Source organism: Bombina bombina, chromosome 2, assembly GCF_027579735.1.
Source record: "Bombina bombina isolate aBomBom1 chromosome 2, aBomBom1.pri, whole genome shotgun sequence".
Taxonomy (NCBI): Eukaryota; Metazoa; Chordata; class Amphibia; order Anura; family Bombinatoridae; genus Bombina; species Bombina bombina.
The window spans coordinates 165976903-165995090 of NC_069500.1; the positions used below are offsets into that span (position 1 = coordinate 165976903).

The 18188-nt window shown below is 36.7% G+C and overlaps 1 protein-coding gene across 1 annotated transcript in view; it reads left to right on the plus strand.

Annotated features, from left to right (window-relative positions):
* Nucleotides 1-11062, plus strand: part of CWC27 (CWC27 spliceosome associated cyclophilin) — a 484083-nt gene extending 473021 nt beyond the window's left edge. Inside the window, exon 14 of the mRNA XM_053701329.1 lies at nt 10271-11062. Within this exon, the coding sequence (XP_053557304.1) occupies nt 10271-10433 (163 nt within the window). The 3' untranslated portion in view covers nt 10434-11062. The remainder of the gene's footprint in view (nt 1-10270) is intronic.
* Nucleotides 11063-18188: the final 7126 nt, after the last annotated feature.

Genomic DNA, 18188 nt, shown 5'->3' on the forward strand with positions numbered 1-18188 from the left:
CTGATTTGTGGGTGTGGTGAGGGGTGTATTTATAGGCATTTTGAGGTTTGGGAAACTTTGCCCCTCCTGGTAGGAATGTATATCCCATACGTCACTAGCTCATGGACTCTTGCTAATATGAAAGAAATGAATTTATCAGGTAAGTTCTTACATAAATTATGTTTTATGCTTACCTGATAAATTACTTTCTCCAACGGTGTGTCCGGTCCACGGCCCGCCCTGGTTTTTTAATCAGGTTTGATGAATTTCTTTCTTTAACTACAGTCACCACGGCACCTTATGGTTTCTCCTGTTTTTTCTCCTGTCCGTCGGTCGAATGACTGGGGTGGGCGGAGCCTAGGAGGGACTATATGGACAGCTTTTGCTGTGCTCTTTGCCATTTCCTGTTGGGGAAGAGAATATTCCCACAAGTTATGGATGACGCCGTGGACCGGACACACCGTTGGAGAAAGTAATTTATCAGGTAAGCATAAATTCTGTTTTCTTTCCCTGTTTTGATATAGGAACATTTGGCACTTTGACAGTTAATTCTGTCTAAATATACAATCAGCCTTCTAGGTTAACGGTTTAATGTATGGCAGTTTTGCAGGCACTGGGGATGTTTGGCTCAGTTTATTATGTTTTCAGTTTGGTGTACATGTTTTTTGTTTGTGTATTAATGGCTACCGGGAAGTTTGTTAGGCCACTCCCACAATAGGTGGGCCTATCTGAGATAGCAAGGGCGTTTTTGGCGCCCTTTTAGCTGTTTCATGTTGTTCCTGGATGTTGCAGCTCTGTTGCATAGCTCCTCAGAGGTTGTGTTAGTGTTCTCTCCGGTGCGGCTGTATGGGGTCCGGATCATTTTCTGACTTTGTTTCTGGTAGCAAGGAGGTCAGGTAGGCATCTGAGCAGAGCTTGCTAAGGTGTGGAGGTTGCCTGTTGTTTTTTTGTGGGGCTGTTGCTCTGTTTATATTTAAGTTTCTGTCTGAATTTCTGTGACTAACGTTTGTGTCTCTTTTTGCATTGTGTCTCTTTTTGCATTGCTGCAAGATTTATTGTGCAGTTTATTTAAGGATTTTCTAGTTTTAAAAATAAATAAATCTGTTTTTAGAATTTGGCCTGTGTTTAAGTCTACTACTCCACCTTGGAGTCTTAATTTGGTTCTTAGAGTCCTTCAACAGGCTCCGTTTGAACCTATGCATTCTTTGGATATTAAGATGTTATCTTGGAAGGTTTTGTTTCTGGTGGCTATTTCTTCGGCTCGAAGAGTTTCGGAGCTTTCAGCCTTACAGTATGAATCGCTTTTCTTACTTTTCACTCTGATAAGGTAGGTTTGCGTACTGCCTTGGGTTTTCTTCCCAAGGTTGTTTCTGATAAGAATATTAATCAAGAGATTGTTGTTCCTTTTTTGTGTCCTAATCCTTCTTCTCATAAGGAGCGTATCAGGTAAGAATAAATTATGTTTTATATGAATCCCTTTTATCAGTAAGTGTATATATCAGTGTAGCACTTTATTTTAATTTATTTATGTTTTGTTTGGCACAACTTTTTTTTTTTACCCCTTAGCCTTAGTAAGTTCTTTACTTGTGCTAACCCAATGAGCGCAAATTTTGTTTGTTTACTTTCAACTTGCAATACGTGTGCAAGATAGTGCAGTCACAACACTTGTGATCTTACTCATATTTGTTTTTTATTCACCTATCTCTTCATATCCCACCAGTTGTTTATATGATATCACAAGAGCAGGAGATAAAATTAGATTTATATTTGTGATAAAACAAATTCTTACTTCACAGAGTGATTCGACTGAATAAGTCTACCAAACTGCCTTTTTCTTTATATATATATATATATATATATATATATATATATATATATATATATATATATATATATATATATATATATATAAAAAAGGCAAACAGAGGAATTACTTGATGGATCCTATATCTAAAAGAAAAAAAAAAGAATTCATTTTCAGATATGGTTGAAATAGAATAAACAAGTATTACAATGATAAGGTTGATTGTTTAAAGAAAGCAAAGTGTAGCTTCTGAATTTAGGGGATGTATGTAAGTGCAATCCATTGGAACATATGATTCCCCATTCAGTTGAATAGATATACTACCTTTTTTTGCAAAAATATGTCCACAGTATTCATTTGTTTACAAAGCTTCAAAAATTATTTTTCCTACCACTGTACAGCAGATTAACACGGATATACAATACTTATGGCACTCCATGATTTTAAGCACTGAAACAGATGGTTTTAAGGACCCTGTTCTTGGGAGGTTTAATCTAAAGTTAATACTGAATGAAATCTGGAACAAGAGTTATAAATGGTAAGATTATACAACGTTCTCAATTTAAAAACAAGTAGCAGAAAACTAGGATAACATGGATGTCATATACACTAACTAGAAATAAGTTTAAACCCCCCCCCCCCCCCCCCCCCGGCTGAAAATGTTATTATAGTTGAGATTTTCATTTTCTTAATGCGCATTATATATAATAATATTTTTTGTTTTATTAAAAAAAATCCTAACTGAACAATAATGATTCATATGAACAACACAATTATATACCATTATTATTTATGTTTGTTTATAAAATGTAGATAGGTTTAGTTATCTGATTTAATTAAATAAGATATAGTCTGTATATGTTTGAAATACATATGAAATATGAATATATACATTTTTAAATTGCTCCTCAAAATATGTTTTTTAAAGTTCTTGTCCTGTAACCTCAATTACCTCTGAGGTATGATCTCCAATAGTTTTCTCCTAGTGTATTTGCCGTTGTTCATTTATCACTTTTATAAGTTTAGTTCCATAACAATCAGCTTCTTTCTGTCTTACCCAGACTGTCAGAAAACCCAAACATAGTAAAGAATGTGAGTTAAAGCTGTCCGCAGAGGGCTGCTATAAAACGTGAAAATAAAATATGATATATTAAGTAGCTGTTGAGCCTCACTAAGGGAACTTGGGTCATAACAGGTCAGACACTGGAAATCAAGTCTGGACTGAAAATGTAAGCTATTCAGTCTGTGTCTAAAACCTACCACAAAGGAGCTGACTTCTTCCACTCATCAGGCATGAGGAAAAAAACAAACAGTGGGCAGTAACTGTGTCTGATGGAAGAGTAAAATTAACTGTCAACTACCTGTGATAATCCAGATTGTACTGAAAAGAATCCCAAAATATTTTAATGACAGAAGATAGAATGTTGCATATATTCCAAATATGTATTTAAGCTGTACTGAGCCACCCCAGCAATTTTTGTCAGATTATTCAGCAAAAAAAAGTATAATTTGTGACTATATGATTCCTCTTTTGGTTGAAAATTATATATTGCAATCTTTTTAAAACATAACATAAACCATTATTTTATTTGAAATTACAGTACTTAATTTTGTACAATGTTAGAACCTATGTGATATTTTATTTGAGTTTAAAAAAATAAGATTGCTTTAGGTTTGGGGTTTTTTTGTTTTTGCATTTTATTCAGAAAAATTGGTTGCAGTAAAAGATGAATTGCTATATATATATATATATATATATATATATATATATATATATATATATATATATATATATATATATATAATATGTGCCTTTATTTAAAGGGACAGTCTACACCAGAATTTTTATTGTTTTAAAACATAGATAATCCCTTTATTACCAATTTCCCAGTTTTGCATAACCAACACAGTTATAATAATATACTTTTAACCTCTGTGATTATCTTGTATCTAAGCCTCTGCAAACTGCCCCTTTTTTCAGTTCTTTTGACAGACTTGCAGTCTAGCCAATCAGTGCCTGCTCCCAGATAACTTCTCGTGCACAAGCACAGTGTTATCTATATGAAATACGTGAACTAACACCCTCTAGTGGTGAAAAACTGTTAAAATGCAATCTGAAAGAGGTGGGCTTCAAGGTATAATAAATTAGCATATGAACCTCCTAGGTTAAGCTTTCAACTAAGAATACCAAGAGAGCAAAGCAAAATTGGTGATAAAAGTAAATTGGAAAATTGTTTAAAATTACATAGTCTATCTGAATCATGAAAGTTTATTTTGGCCTAGACTGTCCCTTTAACAAATAAGGCACGTATTTTAAAAGTCCAGCGAGTGCAAGCCATTTGTCTACTTCTATTCATGTTTTTGCATGCACCCTGGCAAGTTGACCTAGTTGTGCGAGTGTTCTCCAGCTGCTCATATTTATATATGTATATATATATATATATATATATATATATATATATACACTGTAGTATGTGTATATATGTAGGTGTGTGTATGTATATATGTATGTAAACTGTATTATTGTGATTTCAAAAAGTGGTAATCTAACTCAAATTGACAGTGTGTGCATACAAAATAAAATGCAAATATAAGATAGTTCCACCAATTAATCATCATTCACATGAACCATTTATTTGAAGTGTTGAATGTGCTGCTTTAAATTAGGGGGCCTTTTTAAATAAAATATTTTGGGACAACTCCAACAGCTATAATGGTGGAAAAGGATTACATCTCAACAAGTCAGTCAAGGAAAATATGTTTTATTCAACAAAGTAACATCTTCGTTTAGTTAAAAATCTTATAATGAATTTTAAAATGTCATCTTATTAGACCAGTGCTTTCCAAACTGTGTGTCGTGACACATTAGTGTGTCGGCTGCAGTGTGTAGGTGTGTCCCAGTTTCAGCACAATTTTTTTTTAATTTAAAATTTTTTTTGGTGGGTTTCCGACTTTCCTCCTGCCTGCTACGCATATTATGTGGTTGACACATGAATGATACCTAGTGGGTCACAGATCATCTTAACCTATTGCCGCAGCTCAGCGGGTACTGAAACTATTACTATTGGCGGATTTTTCTCCTGACTACACGTGTAGTCTCCTCATTTGGCTCATGACTGCATGTGTAGTCAGTAAATGGGACAGCAGTGTGTTTGCAGTGCGGGCAGTAGTCAGTCAGACTTGCAAAGCTCTGAGGGCAGCCGCTTAAATGCTGAACTGAAGTCAGAAGTCAAAGTGTTTTTTTACAGCTAGTCCCCAGTAGTGCATTGCTGCTCCTGCTCTTGCTATACGGATAGGAAGTGGAAGCTTAAAAATACTTGATGATGACATGCCAATGTCTTTATCTAATCTTTCACCAAATATTCAGAAACTGTTTTCACCCATCAACCTCATACATCCCATTAAAATAGTAAGTAGCTATTGATGTTATTGAACTTTCTTTTAATTCTTGCACATATATACTGTTACTTGTAAATACATTTGGTTATTAAATAATTTATGTATGTGTCCATATCTCTTAAAACAAGTTAGTTTAACCTCCTGTTTGCTCGTACAACTAAATTACTGTGTCGCAAAATGATGTAGGTTTAAAAAGTGTGTCACCAACATGAAAAGTTTGGAAAGCTCTGTATTAGACTGAACCAAGAAAAAAAATCACCACTATACCATTGTTTAGTTAAAGATCCTGTAGAATCCTCTTGCTCAGAATGCTATAGATCACATGGAAATATTTAATATTTTTAAATCTGAATGTCAGTTTCTACACACACACCCACGCAGATAGATAGATAGATAGATAGATATAGATAGATATATTTTATGTCTTTTTAGCAAACAAATTCTAAAATGCTTGCATTTTATAGGATGTGGTACAATGTATACTACCTTTCAATTTACTTCAATCTGTGATTTATGGAGGCGTATAGGTCAGGAGTTTATTATGTAGAAAATCACAATAGCTGTTTTGTTTAAAAATTTAGTGAGTCAAACATGTTGAAAGACAAACAGATGAAGAATTTAAAAAAGCTCTTGGAACTATTCATTTTGTTTGTTTTGTTACAAAAAGGAAATGTAAAATGTATGAGATCTGGGCAGAAATCCATAAGTATTATAATATCACACATTAGGTATACAATAAATACTTTTGTAGGGTTCTGTTTAATGTTATCAATCAAAAACCTTGGGGTTTTTTGTTCAACCAGTCAGGTTAAATATGTGTACCTTGCACTGTTTTTTTCAGAATATCTTAAATCAAATGTCTTCAAGCGTTAAGAAAATATTTTGCTCCTCACTTTTCCTGTTTTAAAAATGTGCCATTCCTTTAAAATAATCTTGATAGGAAAATGGGAATACTAGTACCCGGATTTTCTTTATACTTTCTTTGTTTGACAAATATCTATGTAGCCTGATGTCTCAAATGTATTACATCATTATCAGAAAATCATGTTTCATTGTAAAGTGTTCAAACATTACATTTTAATAATAGTAACAAAATACATTTTTATAATAAGGAATTGCACCTTTTACATTTTTGTTATAATGTAGAATGTAAACTTTTAGTAGCTCAGCCTGGTATCTTTTTCCAATGTCCAGAATCTCCCCAACGTCTGTAAGGATAATTGTAATACAATGAATGAATGAATGAATGAATTTTGTAATCACTAGAAATTTGCAAAACTATATATATATATATATATATATATATATATATATATATACCGGTGTGTATATATAGTTTTTTGTTTTGTTTTTTCAATGTCTGAAAAAAGGATATTTAATATAGTTTTTAATGAAGTTAGTATGCAATATAACCACCATGTTTATATTATTTGAGTTCCTTTTATTCTTTATAAGTCCATTTTTTAAGTCTTAGGGAAAAAAATCATAGACTGCTGTTTTTAAACTAAACTACAACAGCTGTGATGAGGTTTGTGAATTCCCTGAAGCCTAAAAAAAAACTAATACTTTAAACACGCAGTGGAAAGGAATATTGTCAGCACACATTTCTGTTGCACATTTGATGATCATTGAAACGTGTCCTAATTGGTCTTTGTTTTGGTTAAACAATGGTTGAAAAATTAGATGTATTCTAACTTGGAGGTTTTCTTTGGCTTGGCCAATGTGTCACGTTGCCTGGAATCTTCTAAACTAATCCCCACTGTAGTGACACCTACAAATGAGGCAGAGCTGATCAACTGCAGGCTTCCTTGCTCCTGAGTCCAGCCAAAACGTTTTTTTCATGAGTCTTGCAGATGTTCCTTTGGACCGCTAGGGATTTCATGAAGTTTTGAAAATACTACTGTGGTCAAGATTTGCAATCAGAATTTTAACTACAAAGTTTTGACATACAAAAGTCTTGATTTATTTATGCATTAAAAATTAGTAGAAGGTAAGTAGAGTAATTCTCAGAGCATATATTAGTACAATTTAATAATTTCTTAATTTCATTTTAATATATATTTTTCTTTATGAAAAGCTTAATAAAAAATAATTTCATAGAGATAAATTAGAAAAAAACTATTATAGGCAGATGCTCCCAGAAGCCTTTAGGTTTTTCTCCTTACAAAAAACCCTTCATATCTATTAGCACCTCTGTTTTAAGTTGAATTATTTTGGGGATTTTATTTGTTGAGGAGATTGCCCCCTCCATACACACAGATGCAGAGAGCAGAATAAGACCTCTGTGCTTTTCATGGATTATTCTCTGACTTACATCTGGATCATACCAGACACCAAGAGAAAATAATTTTGCTATATTTAGTATTCATTTGGTTTTTCTATTTGTGTTAGTCAAAGAAACCAATGAGGACACATTAAGGTTACATTCTTGGATTTAATGTAAGGTTGTGTGCAATAAATGTTCCCTAGATTATTACATGGATACATCAAATTGAAAACAAGTACTTTGTACAAGGATGGCCTTCCTGTACTCCATCTTCTATCATGGTCTATAAGAATTGGCGTTCATCATATCTTCATCCTCAGAAGAGCATGATAGTTTACATACAGTGTTTCGGCCAGGGCAACCCCCCCTTTCTTTCTGAAATCATATATATACATTTGTATTATTTTAAGAATGCATCCGCTTTCAGTGCAACTGCTGGATTTATCAGACCTGCTTTTTGTTAAATAATAAACTAATTTCTGTTTGGAGAAAGCCAAATATTCTCAAACTCTTACTAGCTATCACGCGATTAACTATATCTGGTTACTTACCATTAACTACAGCAAAAGAACCATTAAAATACACCAGATACATCTTTCAGGTTCCTTTTGAGGTTTAACATTTGATATTCTTTCTTTAGCTCTCTAGTATCAGGTTTCTTTGTGGCTTTTTAGGGCTTCAACATGCAGGATTCGTGACACACAATGATTTTCTTGTTCGAGTTCTGCGGACTGTGGTCTTATCCTCTGCTGGAGTCTTTGTCTTTAGGTAAACCTACAGAAACAAGCTACTGTTTAGATAACATCCAAAATGTTTCCTTTACCAAGCCTTTACCTACACTGTAACAGTGTGTCTCTTGTTGAACTTTACGTATTATTGTTTCTGGGAAGTGTTCCTATTTTCTGAATACAGATTAGGATACAAGATTCAACAGCTCCATACCTTCTTAAAAATATAATAGAAGAAAATGGTTATTTTAGCAATACTTTGGATGTGTGGAAGATCGAATTTGTCATTCAAAAATATATATCAAAGCATAAGACCCATTATTAATATTTTGTCACCAGATAGAAACTGAGGAAATCAAATCTCCAGCAATGCTGAGCAGCATTTATACTGGAAGGTAGAGATAGAGAATATGGCAGCAGATCACCCTATATCAGATCCCAGTTTTCTACATCTATGTAGTTCCGGAGCTTTACGCCAGGGATCATACACTAAAGGCCTATGGGATAACACAGATTGCAAATGGTTTATCAATGTATTAAAACTGTGAGTTGTGGTTTTGGCACTCGATCACTTTTAGTGCATCTTGGTTGCAACATTTGTGAACATCTTGGTTATCATTAAAACTGTATCATACAGATAAGAATATAAATTGGTCAGTTTGGGAAACCGACTGATTGCACAACTTAAGGAACCTGAAAACAAAGCATGCTCCTGGTCTTCAAAATACTGTTGATGATTATTTCAGCAGACATCAGGTATGTTGAACAAAGCAGCACTGTCATGCAAAAGCCATATATTCTTTGCCAAGGTGATCCTGCTCACTGTTGAAAGTTGTTTCAGACTTCCATCCCTCTCATAATATTGTATTACCAACATTCTGTAAGGATCAGCAGTTTGTAAAGGAATAACCTTTCTATACCTTGGGTCTAGTAAGATTTCTGCATACTTACCTGAACAAAATATTTTAGGCTTTCTAATGAACTGTTCATTATCTCTCAATGGACTAAGAAGGGTAATGCCCCTGCTGAGACCAACATTTTGAGACATGATTTCTTTCATACAGGCGGTGAAATTCCACAATCCATTACTCCTGGGAATTACCTTAACTGACCACTAGTAGGAGGCAAAGATTCCCAAACCCCAGAAGCTCTATAATACCCCTACCAGAAAATAGTCTGTTGTTGTTTCTTCAACAGCATGGTTGGAAGATCAATTTTCCAAATAATTATTTGGTGCCTCATACAAAAGTTACTTTTTAAAGCATATTCAGTCTCCATGAGTTTCTCTCTAACAGATCAAAGAAGGCTAACATTGGTGTCAGCCTGTCTGCTTTCAGTCTCTCTCTTTTCCAGTTTCAGATGCAATTCAATATGCTCGACCTCTTCATCTTTGTACGCTTAGTCAGTGGTGCAGAGATCATACTCGGCTGTCTCAAAGATTTTTCTGGATCACATAACAATTCAGTCCCTGACTTGGTGGCTGGATCATCAGTTCTGTGGGTGTCCTCTTGCAGCTTCCTGTTGGGAAGGAGAATATCCCTCAAGTAATGGATGAACCCGTGGACTGGATACACCACAAGAGAAAGAAATTTATCAGGTAAGCATAAATTTTGTTTTTTTCAGTGAGTTAAAATCAGCAAACAGCATCTGTGCATTAAAATTTGCAGAAATATTTGAAGTTTGTTTACTGTAGACACTTTTGACTCAACAAAATCAGGGGTTCCCAGACTTGAATACAAGTGTGTGTGTAGGTTTCGTTTTTTTTGTGTGTGTGCCGAAATAAATAAATACCAATATAGATTTAAATATTTCTGTTAATTTTAACTTTTTCATATGCTGCTTTTTCATTCAAATAAAAAATATTTGATGACTTATTATTTTAAAATTGTCTTTTCTCTTGTTAGAGTATTTGTTTTCTTAAGAAGGAATAGACCTTAAAGTACATTTTGGCCCACAATGGTCCAGACCTACATTATCCACGATGATGTTGTTGCTTTGTTAATACTGGAACTTGGATTTATTTTATTATTTGTTAAAATATATGTCCAATGTTATATTTCTTAATTATCTTATACCATCTTAATGTATTTGCAGGCTTTCTCATGTTCTTCAGTTTGATGAGAAAAGCAGTAAGGTAAAAGATGCCAATATGCAAGATGCAGATACTTTTGAAATATATGACCCTCGTAACCCAGTTAACAAGAGGAGAAGAGAGGAAAGCAAAAAGCTCATGAAGCAGAAAAAAGAAAAACGGTGAAGGAAGTGTCCATTCTGGTGATCTCCCTTCTCAAAATGTGGCATCATGTGAAAATATGTTTAAATATGACATGACTTTTTAAACTGGCACAATTAAACATTCTATAATTTTTTGAAGCGGTCATCTTTGCAATTTAACATAAATCACTCATTTTATAAATTATATAATTTGCGGTATAAAAAGGTTTCAACAAATCTTTAAAAAAGTGACTCCAGCCTTGGCAGGTATCATAAAAGAAAGACCTTTATTGTAGCTTGGTTCGCACAAAAGCAACAATGTTTCAGACCTGTGCTAGGTCCTTAGTCATGAGACATAACTAAGGACCTAGCACATGTCTGAAACATTGTTGCTTTTGTGTGGACCAAGGTACAATAAAGGTACTTTTTTCAAGATTTGCTGATACGGAGGGGTGGCTGACTCCTTACTGCTGTGCCTAATTGTTTCGGCTGCTGTTCCCCACTTCTTTGCTTTACTGTATAAAATGGTTTCAAAACAGTCTTTTCAGTTTTCTCTGTAACAAATTATTTGAATTATGTTGAGTAAAGAGAAAGCAATTCTTTATTTATTGAAGATTAGCTTTTCGAATATTTTTGTTCATTTAGAAATAAACTGTATAATCTACTAAATAATATTTGGAGTTTCTTTTATTTGTAAAGATTTTAGTTGAAATAATTTTAATGAGAGCAAATACACAATGAGAAAAGAATTCAGTATACAATTCACAGTCAGCAACCCCAACACTGGGTATTATATAACAGCAGATTTTTCAGATTCCAATAAAGTCCCGTGAATGGAATAAGCTCACTGCAATCCGTCATATTGCATCTCATTTAACAGGTTTTACATCCAACGAATTATGGAAATAATGGTTCACACAAATGTAACAGTAAAGAAAGAAAACTAGCTTAAAGAACAATAATAAACAATAAACAGCATAGGTCACTGTGGGCTCAATGTACTCTATTCTCTCTTGCAACATCTCCTTAGTATCTTGTGTTGCTTGATGTATCGAGTATCCCCTGCTCCCACTATCTCCCCAAGCCCCAGGCTTTAATCTAAATTGCTATGTGTTCCTTCCGTTAACCAATATAACCAAATCTTGCTAAAGTTATCTGTCGTGTTCTGCAATTGAGCAGCCATTTCATACACAGCACACGTAGTTTTAATTTTCATTATAATCTCTTGCCACTGTGGAACCCCTGTCTTCCAATATTTAGCGATGGAAGTTCTGACTATAGTGAAGATAATTCTGAAAAAGGTATTGATCTGAGCGTTGTACTCCCCAAGTCTGATATTTAACAGAGCCTGTGGGGCCTGGACTGTAATTTGGTCTCCTAAGAGTTTAGAGAGGAGTTCCGACACCTGTATCCATATTTGTAAAGATTTTAAATACTGTTAGTGCAGTTTTGTTTCTTTTTTTTTAAGAATTTTGTTTTACTATTTACTTTTTATTTATACAAATTAACTCCAGACAGTGTGCACTCCAGAATAGAAACAAGCATCAGCCTTGGGTGCAGCAAAAATTATCGTTATATATCCAGAAAAAGCGCACTCCAAAGGTCTTTTGAAATATGCAATTGTCACTTTTATTAGCGTGAACGTTTTCGGGGTAAACCAACCTGTCCTCAGACAAACAGTGAATAAAATATACTTACCCGCCACGAAACATATAGCCATCTGTGAAAGCTGCAAGACGCTACGTTCTCCCCAGTAGATCGGCCCCAACATGGGTGTAACTATCCGGGGCAGCGTGAGTCTGCGTATAATAAAACTAGTGTGAATAAAACAAACAGTGTTAACAGAACTTAAATAGCCTGACTATCTGCGCAGAAATTGCTATAATAATGTAAGGAATAAGCAATAGAAAATAGTGGCGAGACAGAAGGTGTGTCACAGTGGCTGCATATGTATCTCATTGGTTACCATGCTAACATATGTACAAATACGCTCATAGGCAGAGAACATATGCTGCCAATGTGTGTAACACCCAGAATAAGCCGATGCTGATACCAACCATAGTATACTTGTGGCATTACAAATATCTAGATAGAAAACAAACTGGTAAAGCAATACAATAAAAAATGCAATAAAAATTATGCAATAAAAATTATCGTATCAATAAATGACATAATGATATAGGTAGAGGCTACGATTCAATATCAGAGGTCTAATTAATATCCCCTAAATTACATTTAACCAATGTGTATCTAACTAAGAGCAGTCCCTAAGGCAAAGCACTTTCTGCAAAATGGATAACTGATCATGTCTCTACTAGAATATTAAATTATGCTGGAGAAGCTATGGCTATATATATCATATTAGAAAATGGCCAAATGGATCATGTGTCTCATAAAACCAAGACTGGAGGTTATAGGAACACCTGCCAGTCAAGGTGGGTATTTAAACCCCTGGGTACTAGCGTATCCAAATAAAATGTCCATTTTGCCTCTCTTTGTAGCAGCACTTTGTTGCGATCACCCCCTCTGTTCATCGGTGGAACATGATCGATGATGGTTTATTTTGGGTCCGTTATTTTATGTTGTAGATCCAGAAAGTGTCATGCCACAGGTTGTTCAGAAGTTCCCTTCTTTAGAGCCGTGCGGATTGCGGAGCGATGATTTGCCATCCATGTCCGTAAGTCATCAGAGGTCTTCCCTACGTAGTACAGTCCACAAATACAATGTAGAGATATATAATGTACGTGGTGGTACAGGTTAGTCGATACCGATGTTTATAGATTTTTCTCTTGTGGGGATGTGTAAATGAGGCGCCTGTAATAAGCCCTCCACAAGTCACACAACCTAAACAGCGGAAGACCCCCGGTTTCTTAGTGTCCATCCAGGTAGTCTTTCTGTAACATTGTACTGGGTCCGTTTTCACTAAAAAGTCCAGTAGGGATCTAGCCCTTCTGTAACCCATCCGTGGGGGCAGTGTCTGTAATAGAGGTAGTGACTTATCGGTGTTCACAATCTCCCAATGTTTGTTGATAATATCGGGTATTGCTTTCTTGTCACTGGAATAGGTTGTGACAAATGTCATTCTGTTGGTATCTGGAACCTTCACAATTTTTTGATCCCCTAATATTTGGGTACATTGTTTTTCCAGGAGCTTAATGGGATAACTGCGTGTCTGGAAACGTTCTCTCATTTCTTGCATTTGTTCATCCCTATTCTTCTCTTCTGTATTGTTCCACAGCACCCTTAGAAATTGAGACTTGGGTAAGGCCTTTTTGAGTGCTCGTGGGTGACAGCTAGAGAAATGTAAGAGTGCATTCCGTCATTCGGGTCAGTATCCTTATGGTAAAGGGTAGATTGGAGTTTGTCAATATTTTTATAAAGCCTCACATCCAAAAAATCGATCTGTTGTTTGTTATATTGTATTTTGAATGTTAATGCAGGATGAGTTGCATTCAAATGTGAGAGCCATATTTCCAGTTCATGCGGGGTTCCTATCCATAATAGAAACAGATCGTCAATGTATCTTTTGAAAAAGGTGATCTTGTCTACCTTAAATAAATCAGTACTGAATTCTTCAAAAAAGGACATAAATAAATTTGCATAAGATGGGGCGACATTGGACCCCATTGCTGTCCCGGTCAATTGTAGGAAGAATTGATGTTCACATCTGAAATAATTTGTGGTAAGGCAAATCTCCAAGAGATGTAGCAGTACTTCAGGAGGAGGTCCCACATATGGGTACCTGTTGAGTTCAAGGAGAGATGTAGAGACACATTTCTTTCATGTAATTAGCAAGAGTCCATGAGCTAGTGAAGTATGGGATATACATTGCTACCAGGAGGGGCAAAGTTTCCCAAACCTCAAAATGCCTATAAATACACCCCTCACCACACCCACAAATCAGTTTTACAAACTTTGCCTCCTATGGAGGTGGTGAAGTAAGTTTGTGCTAGATTCTACGTTGATATGCGCTCCGCAGCAGGTTGGAGCCCGGTTTTCCTCTCAGCGTGCAGTGAATGTCAGAGGGATGTGAAGAGAGTATTGCCTATTCGAATTCAATGATCTCCTTCTACGGGGTCTATTTCATAGGTTCTCTGTTATCGGTCGTAGAGATTCATCTCTTACCTCCCTTTTTAGATCGACAATATACTCTTATATATACCATTACCTCTACTGATTCTCGTTTCAGTACTGGTTTGGCTTTCTACTACATGTAGATGAGTGTCCTGGGGTAAGTAAGTCTTATTTTTGTGACACTCTAAGCTATGGTTGGGCACTTTTATATAAAGTTCTAAATATATGTGTTTAAACATTTATTTGCCTTGATTCAGGATGTTCAACGTTCCTTATTTCAGACAGTCAGTTTTATATTTGGGATAATGCATATGAATAAATCAATTTTTTCTTACCTTAAAATTTGACTTTTTTCCCTGTGGGCTGTTAGGCTCTCGGGGGCTGAAAATGCTTCATTTTATGCGTCATTCTTGGCGCGGACTTTTTTGGCGCAAAAAATGTTTTTCTTTGTTTCCGGCGTCATACGTGTCACCGGAAGTTGCGTCATTTTTGACGTTTTTTGCGCCAAAAGTGTCGGCGTTACCGGATGTGGCGTCATTTTTGGCGCCAAAAGCATTTAGGCGCCAAATAATGTGGGCGTCTTTTCTCCAACATAGGTGTGTCCGGTCCACGGCGTCATCCTTACTTGTGGGATATTCTCTTCCCCAACAGGAAATGGCAAAGAGCCCAGCAAAGCTGGTCACATGATCCCTCCTAGGCTCCGCCTACCCCAGTCATTCTCTTTGCCGTTGTACAGGCAACATCTTCACGGAGATGGCTTAGAGTTTTTTAGTGTTTAACTGTAGTTTTTATTATTCAATCAAGAGTTTGTTATTTTAAAATAGTGCTGGTATGTACTATTTACTCTGAAACAGAAAAGAGATGAAGATTTCTGTTTGTAAGAGGAAAATGATTTTAGCAACCGTTACTAAAATCCATGGCTGTTCCACACAGGACTGTTGAGAGGAATTAACTTCAGTTGGGGGAACAGTGAGCAGTCTTTTGCTGCTTGAGGTATGACACATTCTAACAAGACGATGTAATGCTGGAAGCTGTCATTTTCCCTATGGGATCCGGTAAGCCATTTTTATTCAGACAGTAAATAAGGGCTTCACAAGGGCTTATTAAGACTGTAGACATTTTCTGGGCTAAATCGATTCATATATTACACATATTTAGCCTTGAGGAATCATTTAATCTGGGTATTTTGGTAAAATAATATCGGCAGGCACTGTTTTAGACACCTTATTCTTTAGGGGCTTTCCCTAATCATAGGCAGAGCCTCATTTTCGCGCCGGTATTGCGCACTTGTTTTTGAGAGGCATGACATGCAGTCGCATGTGTGAGGAGCTCTGATACATAGAAAAGACTTTCTGAAGGCGTCATTTGGTATCGTATTCCCCTTTGGGCTTGGTTGGGTCTCAGCAAAGCAGATACCAGGGACTGTAAAGGGGTTAAAGTTAAAAACGGCTCCGGTTCCGTTATTTTAAGGGTTAAAGCTTCCAAATTTGGTGTGCAATACTTTTAAGGCTTTAAGACACTGTGGTGAAATTTTGAACAATTCCTTCATACTTTTTCGCAATTGCAGTAATAAAGTGTGTTCAGTTTAAAATTTAAAGTGACAGTAACGGTTTTATTTTAAAACGTTTTTTGTACTTTGTTATCAAGTTTATGCCTGTTTAACATGTCTGAACTACCAGATAGACTGTGTTCTGAATGTGGGGAAGCCAGGGTTCCTTCTCATTTAAATAAATGTGATTTATGTGACACTGAAAATGATGCCCAAGATGATTCCTCAAGTGAGGGGAGTAAGCATGGTACTGCATCATTCCCTCCTTCGTCTACACGAGTCTTGCCCACTCAGGAGGCCCCTAGTACATCTAGCGCGCCAATACTCCTTACTATGCAACAATTAACGGCTGTAATGGATAATTCTATCAAAAACATTTTAGCCAAAATGCCCACTTATCAGCGTAAGCGCGACTGCTCTGTTTTAGATACTGAAGAGCATGAGGACGCTGATGATAATGGTTCTGAAATGCCCCTACACCAGTCTGAGGGGGCCAGGGAGGTTTTGTCTGAGGGAGAAATTTCAGATTCAGGGAAAATTTCTCAACAAGCTGAACCCGATGTGATTACATTTAAATTTAAGTTGGAACATCTCCGCGCTCTGCTTAAGGAGGTATTATCCACTCTGGATGATTGTGAGAATTTGATCATCCCAGAGAAACTATGTAAAATGGACAAGTTCCTAGAGGTCCCGGGGCTCCCAGAAGCTTTTCCTATACCCAAGCGGGTGGCGGACATTGTAAATAAAGAATGGGAAAGGCCCGGTATACCTTTCGTCCCTCCCCCCATATTTAAAAAATTGTTTCCTATGGTCGACCCCAGAAAGGACTTATGGCAGACAGTCCCCAAGGTCGAGGGAGCGGTTTCTACTTTAAACAAACGCACCACTATACCCATAGAAGATAGTTGTGCTTTCAAAGATCCTATGGATAAAAAATTAGAAGGTTTGCTTAAAAAGATGTTTGTTCAGCAGGGTTACCTTCTACAACCAATTTCATGCATTGTCCCTGTCACTACAGCCGCGTGTTTCTGGTTCGATGAGCTAGTAAAGGCGATCGATAGTGATTCTCCTCCTTATGAGGAGATTATGGACAGAATCCGTGCTCTCAAATTGGCTAATTCTTTCACCCTAGACGCCACTTTGCAATTGGCTAGGTTAGCGGCAAAGAATTCTGGGTTTGCTATTGTGGCGCGCAGAGCGCTTTGGTTGAAATCTTGGTCAGCTGATGCGTCTTCCAAGAACAAACTCCTTAACATTCCTTTCAAGGGGAAAACGCTGTTTGGCCCTGACTTGAAAGAGATTATCTCTGATATCACTGGGGGTAAGGGCCACGCCCTTCCTCAGGATAGGTCTTTCAAGGCCAAAAATAAACCTAATTTTCGGCCTTGAAACGGACCAGCCCCAAGTGCTACGTCCTCTAAGCAAGAGGGTAATACTTCTCAAGCCAAGCCAGCCTGGAGACCAATGCAAGGCTGGAACAAGGGAAAGCAGGCCAAGAAACCTGCCACTGCTACCAAGACAGCATGAAATGTTGGCCCCCGATCCGGGACCGGATCTGGTGGGGGGCAGACTCTCTCTCTTCGCTCAGGCTTGGGCAAGAGATGTTCTGGATCCTTGGGCACTAGAAATAGTCTCCCAAGGTTATCTTCTGGAATTCAAGGGGCTTCCCCCAAGGGGGAGGTTCCACAGGTCTCAATTGTCTTCAGACCACATAAAAAGACAGGCATTCTTACATTGTGTAGAAGACCTGTTAAAAATGGGAGTGATTCATCCTGTTCCATTAGGAGAACAAGGGATGGGGTTCTACTCCAATCTGTTCATAGTTCCCAAAAAAGAGGGAACGTTCAGACCAATCTTAGATCTCAAGATCTTAAACAAGTTTCTCAAGGTTCCATCGTTCAAAATGGAAACCATTCGAACAATTCTTCCTTCCATCCAGGAAGGTCAATTCATGACCACGGTGGATTTAAAGGATGCGTATCTACATATTCCTATCCACAAGGAACATCATCGGTTCCTAAGGTTCGCATTCCTGGACAAGCATTACCAGTTCGTGGCGCTTCCTTTCGGATTAGCCACTGCTCCAAGGATTTTCACAAAGGTACTAGGGTCCCTTCTAGCGGTGCTAAGACCAAGGGGCATTGCAGTAGTACCTTACTTGGACGACATTCTGAT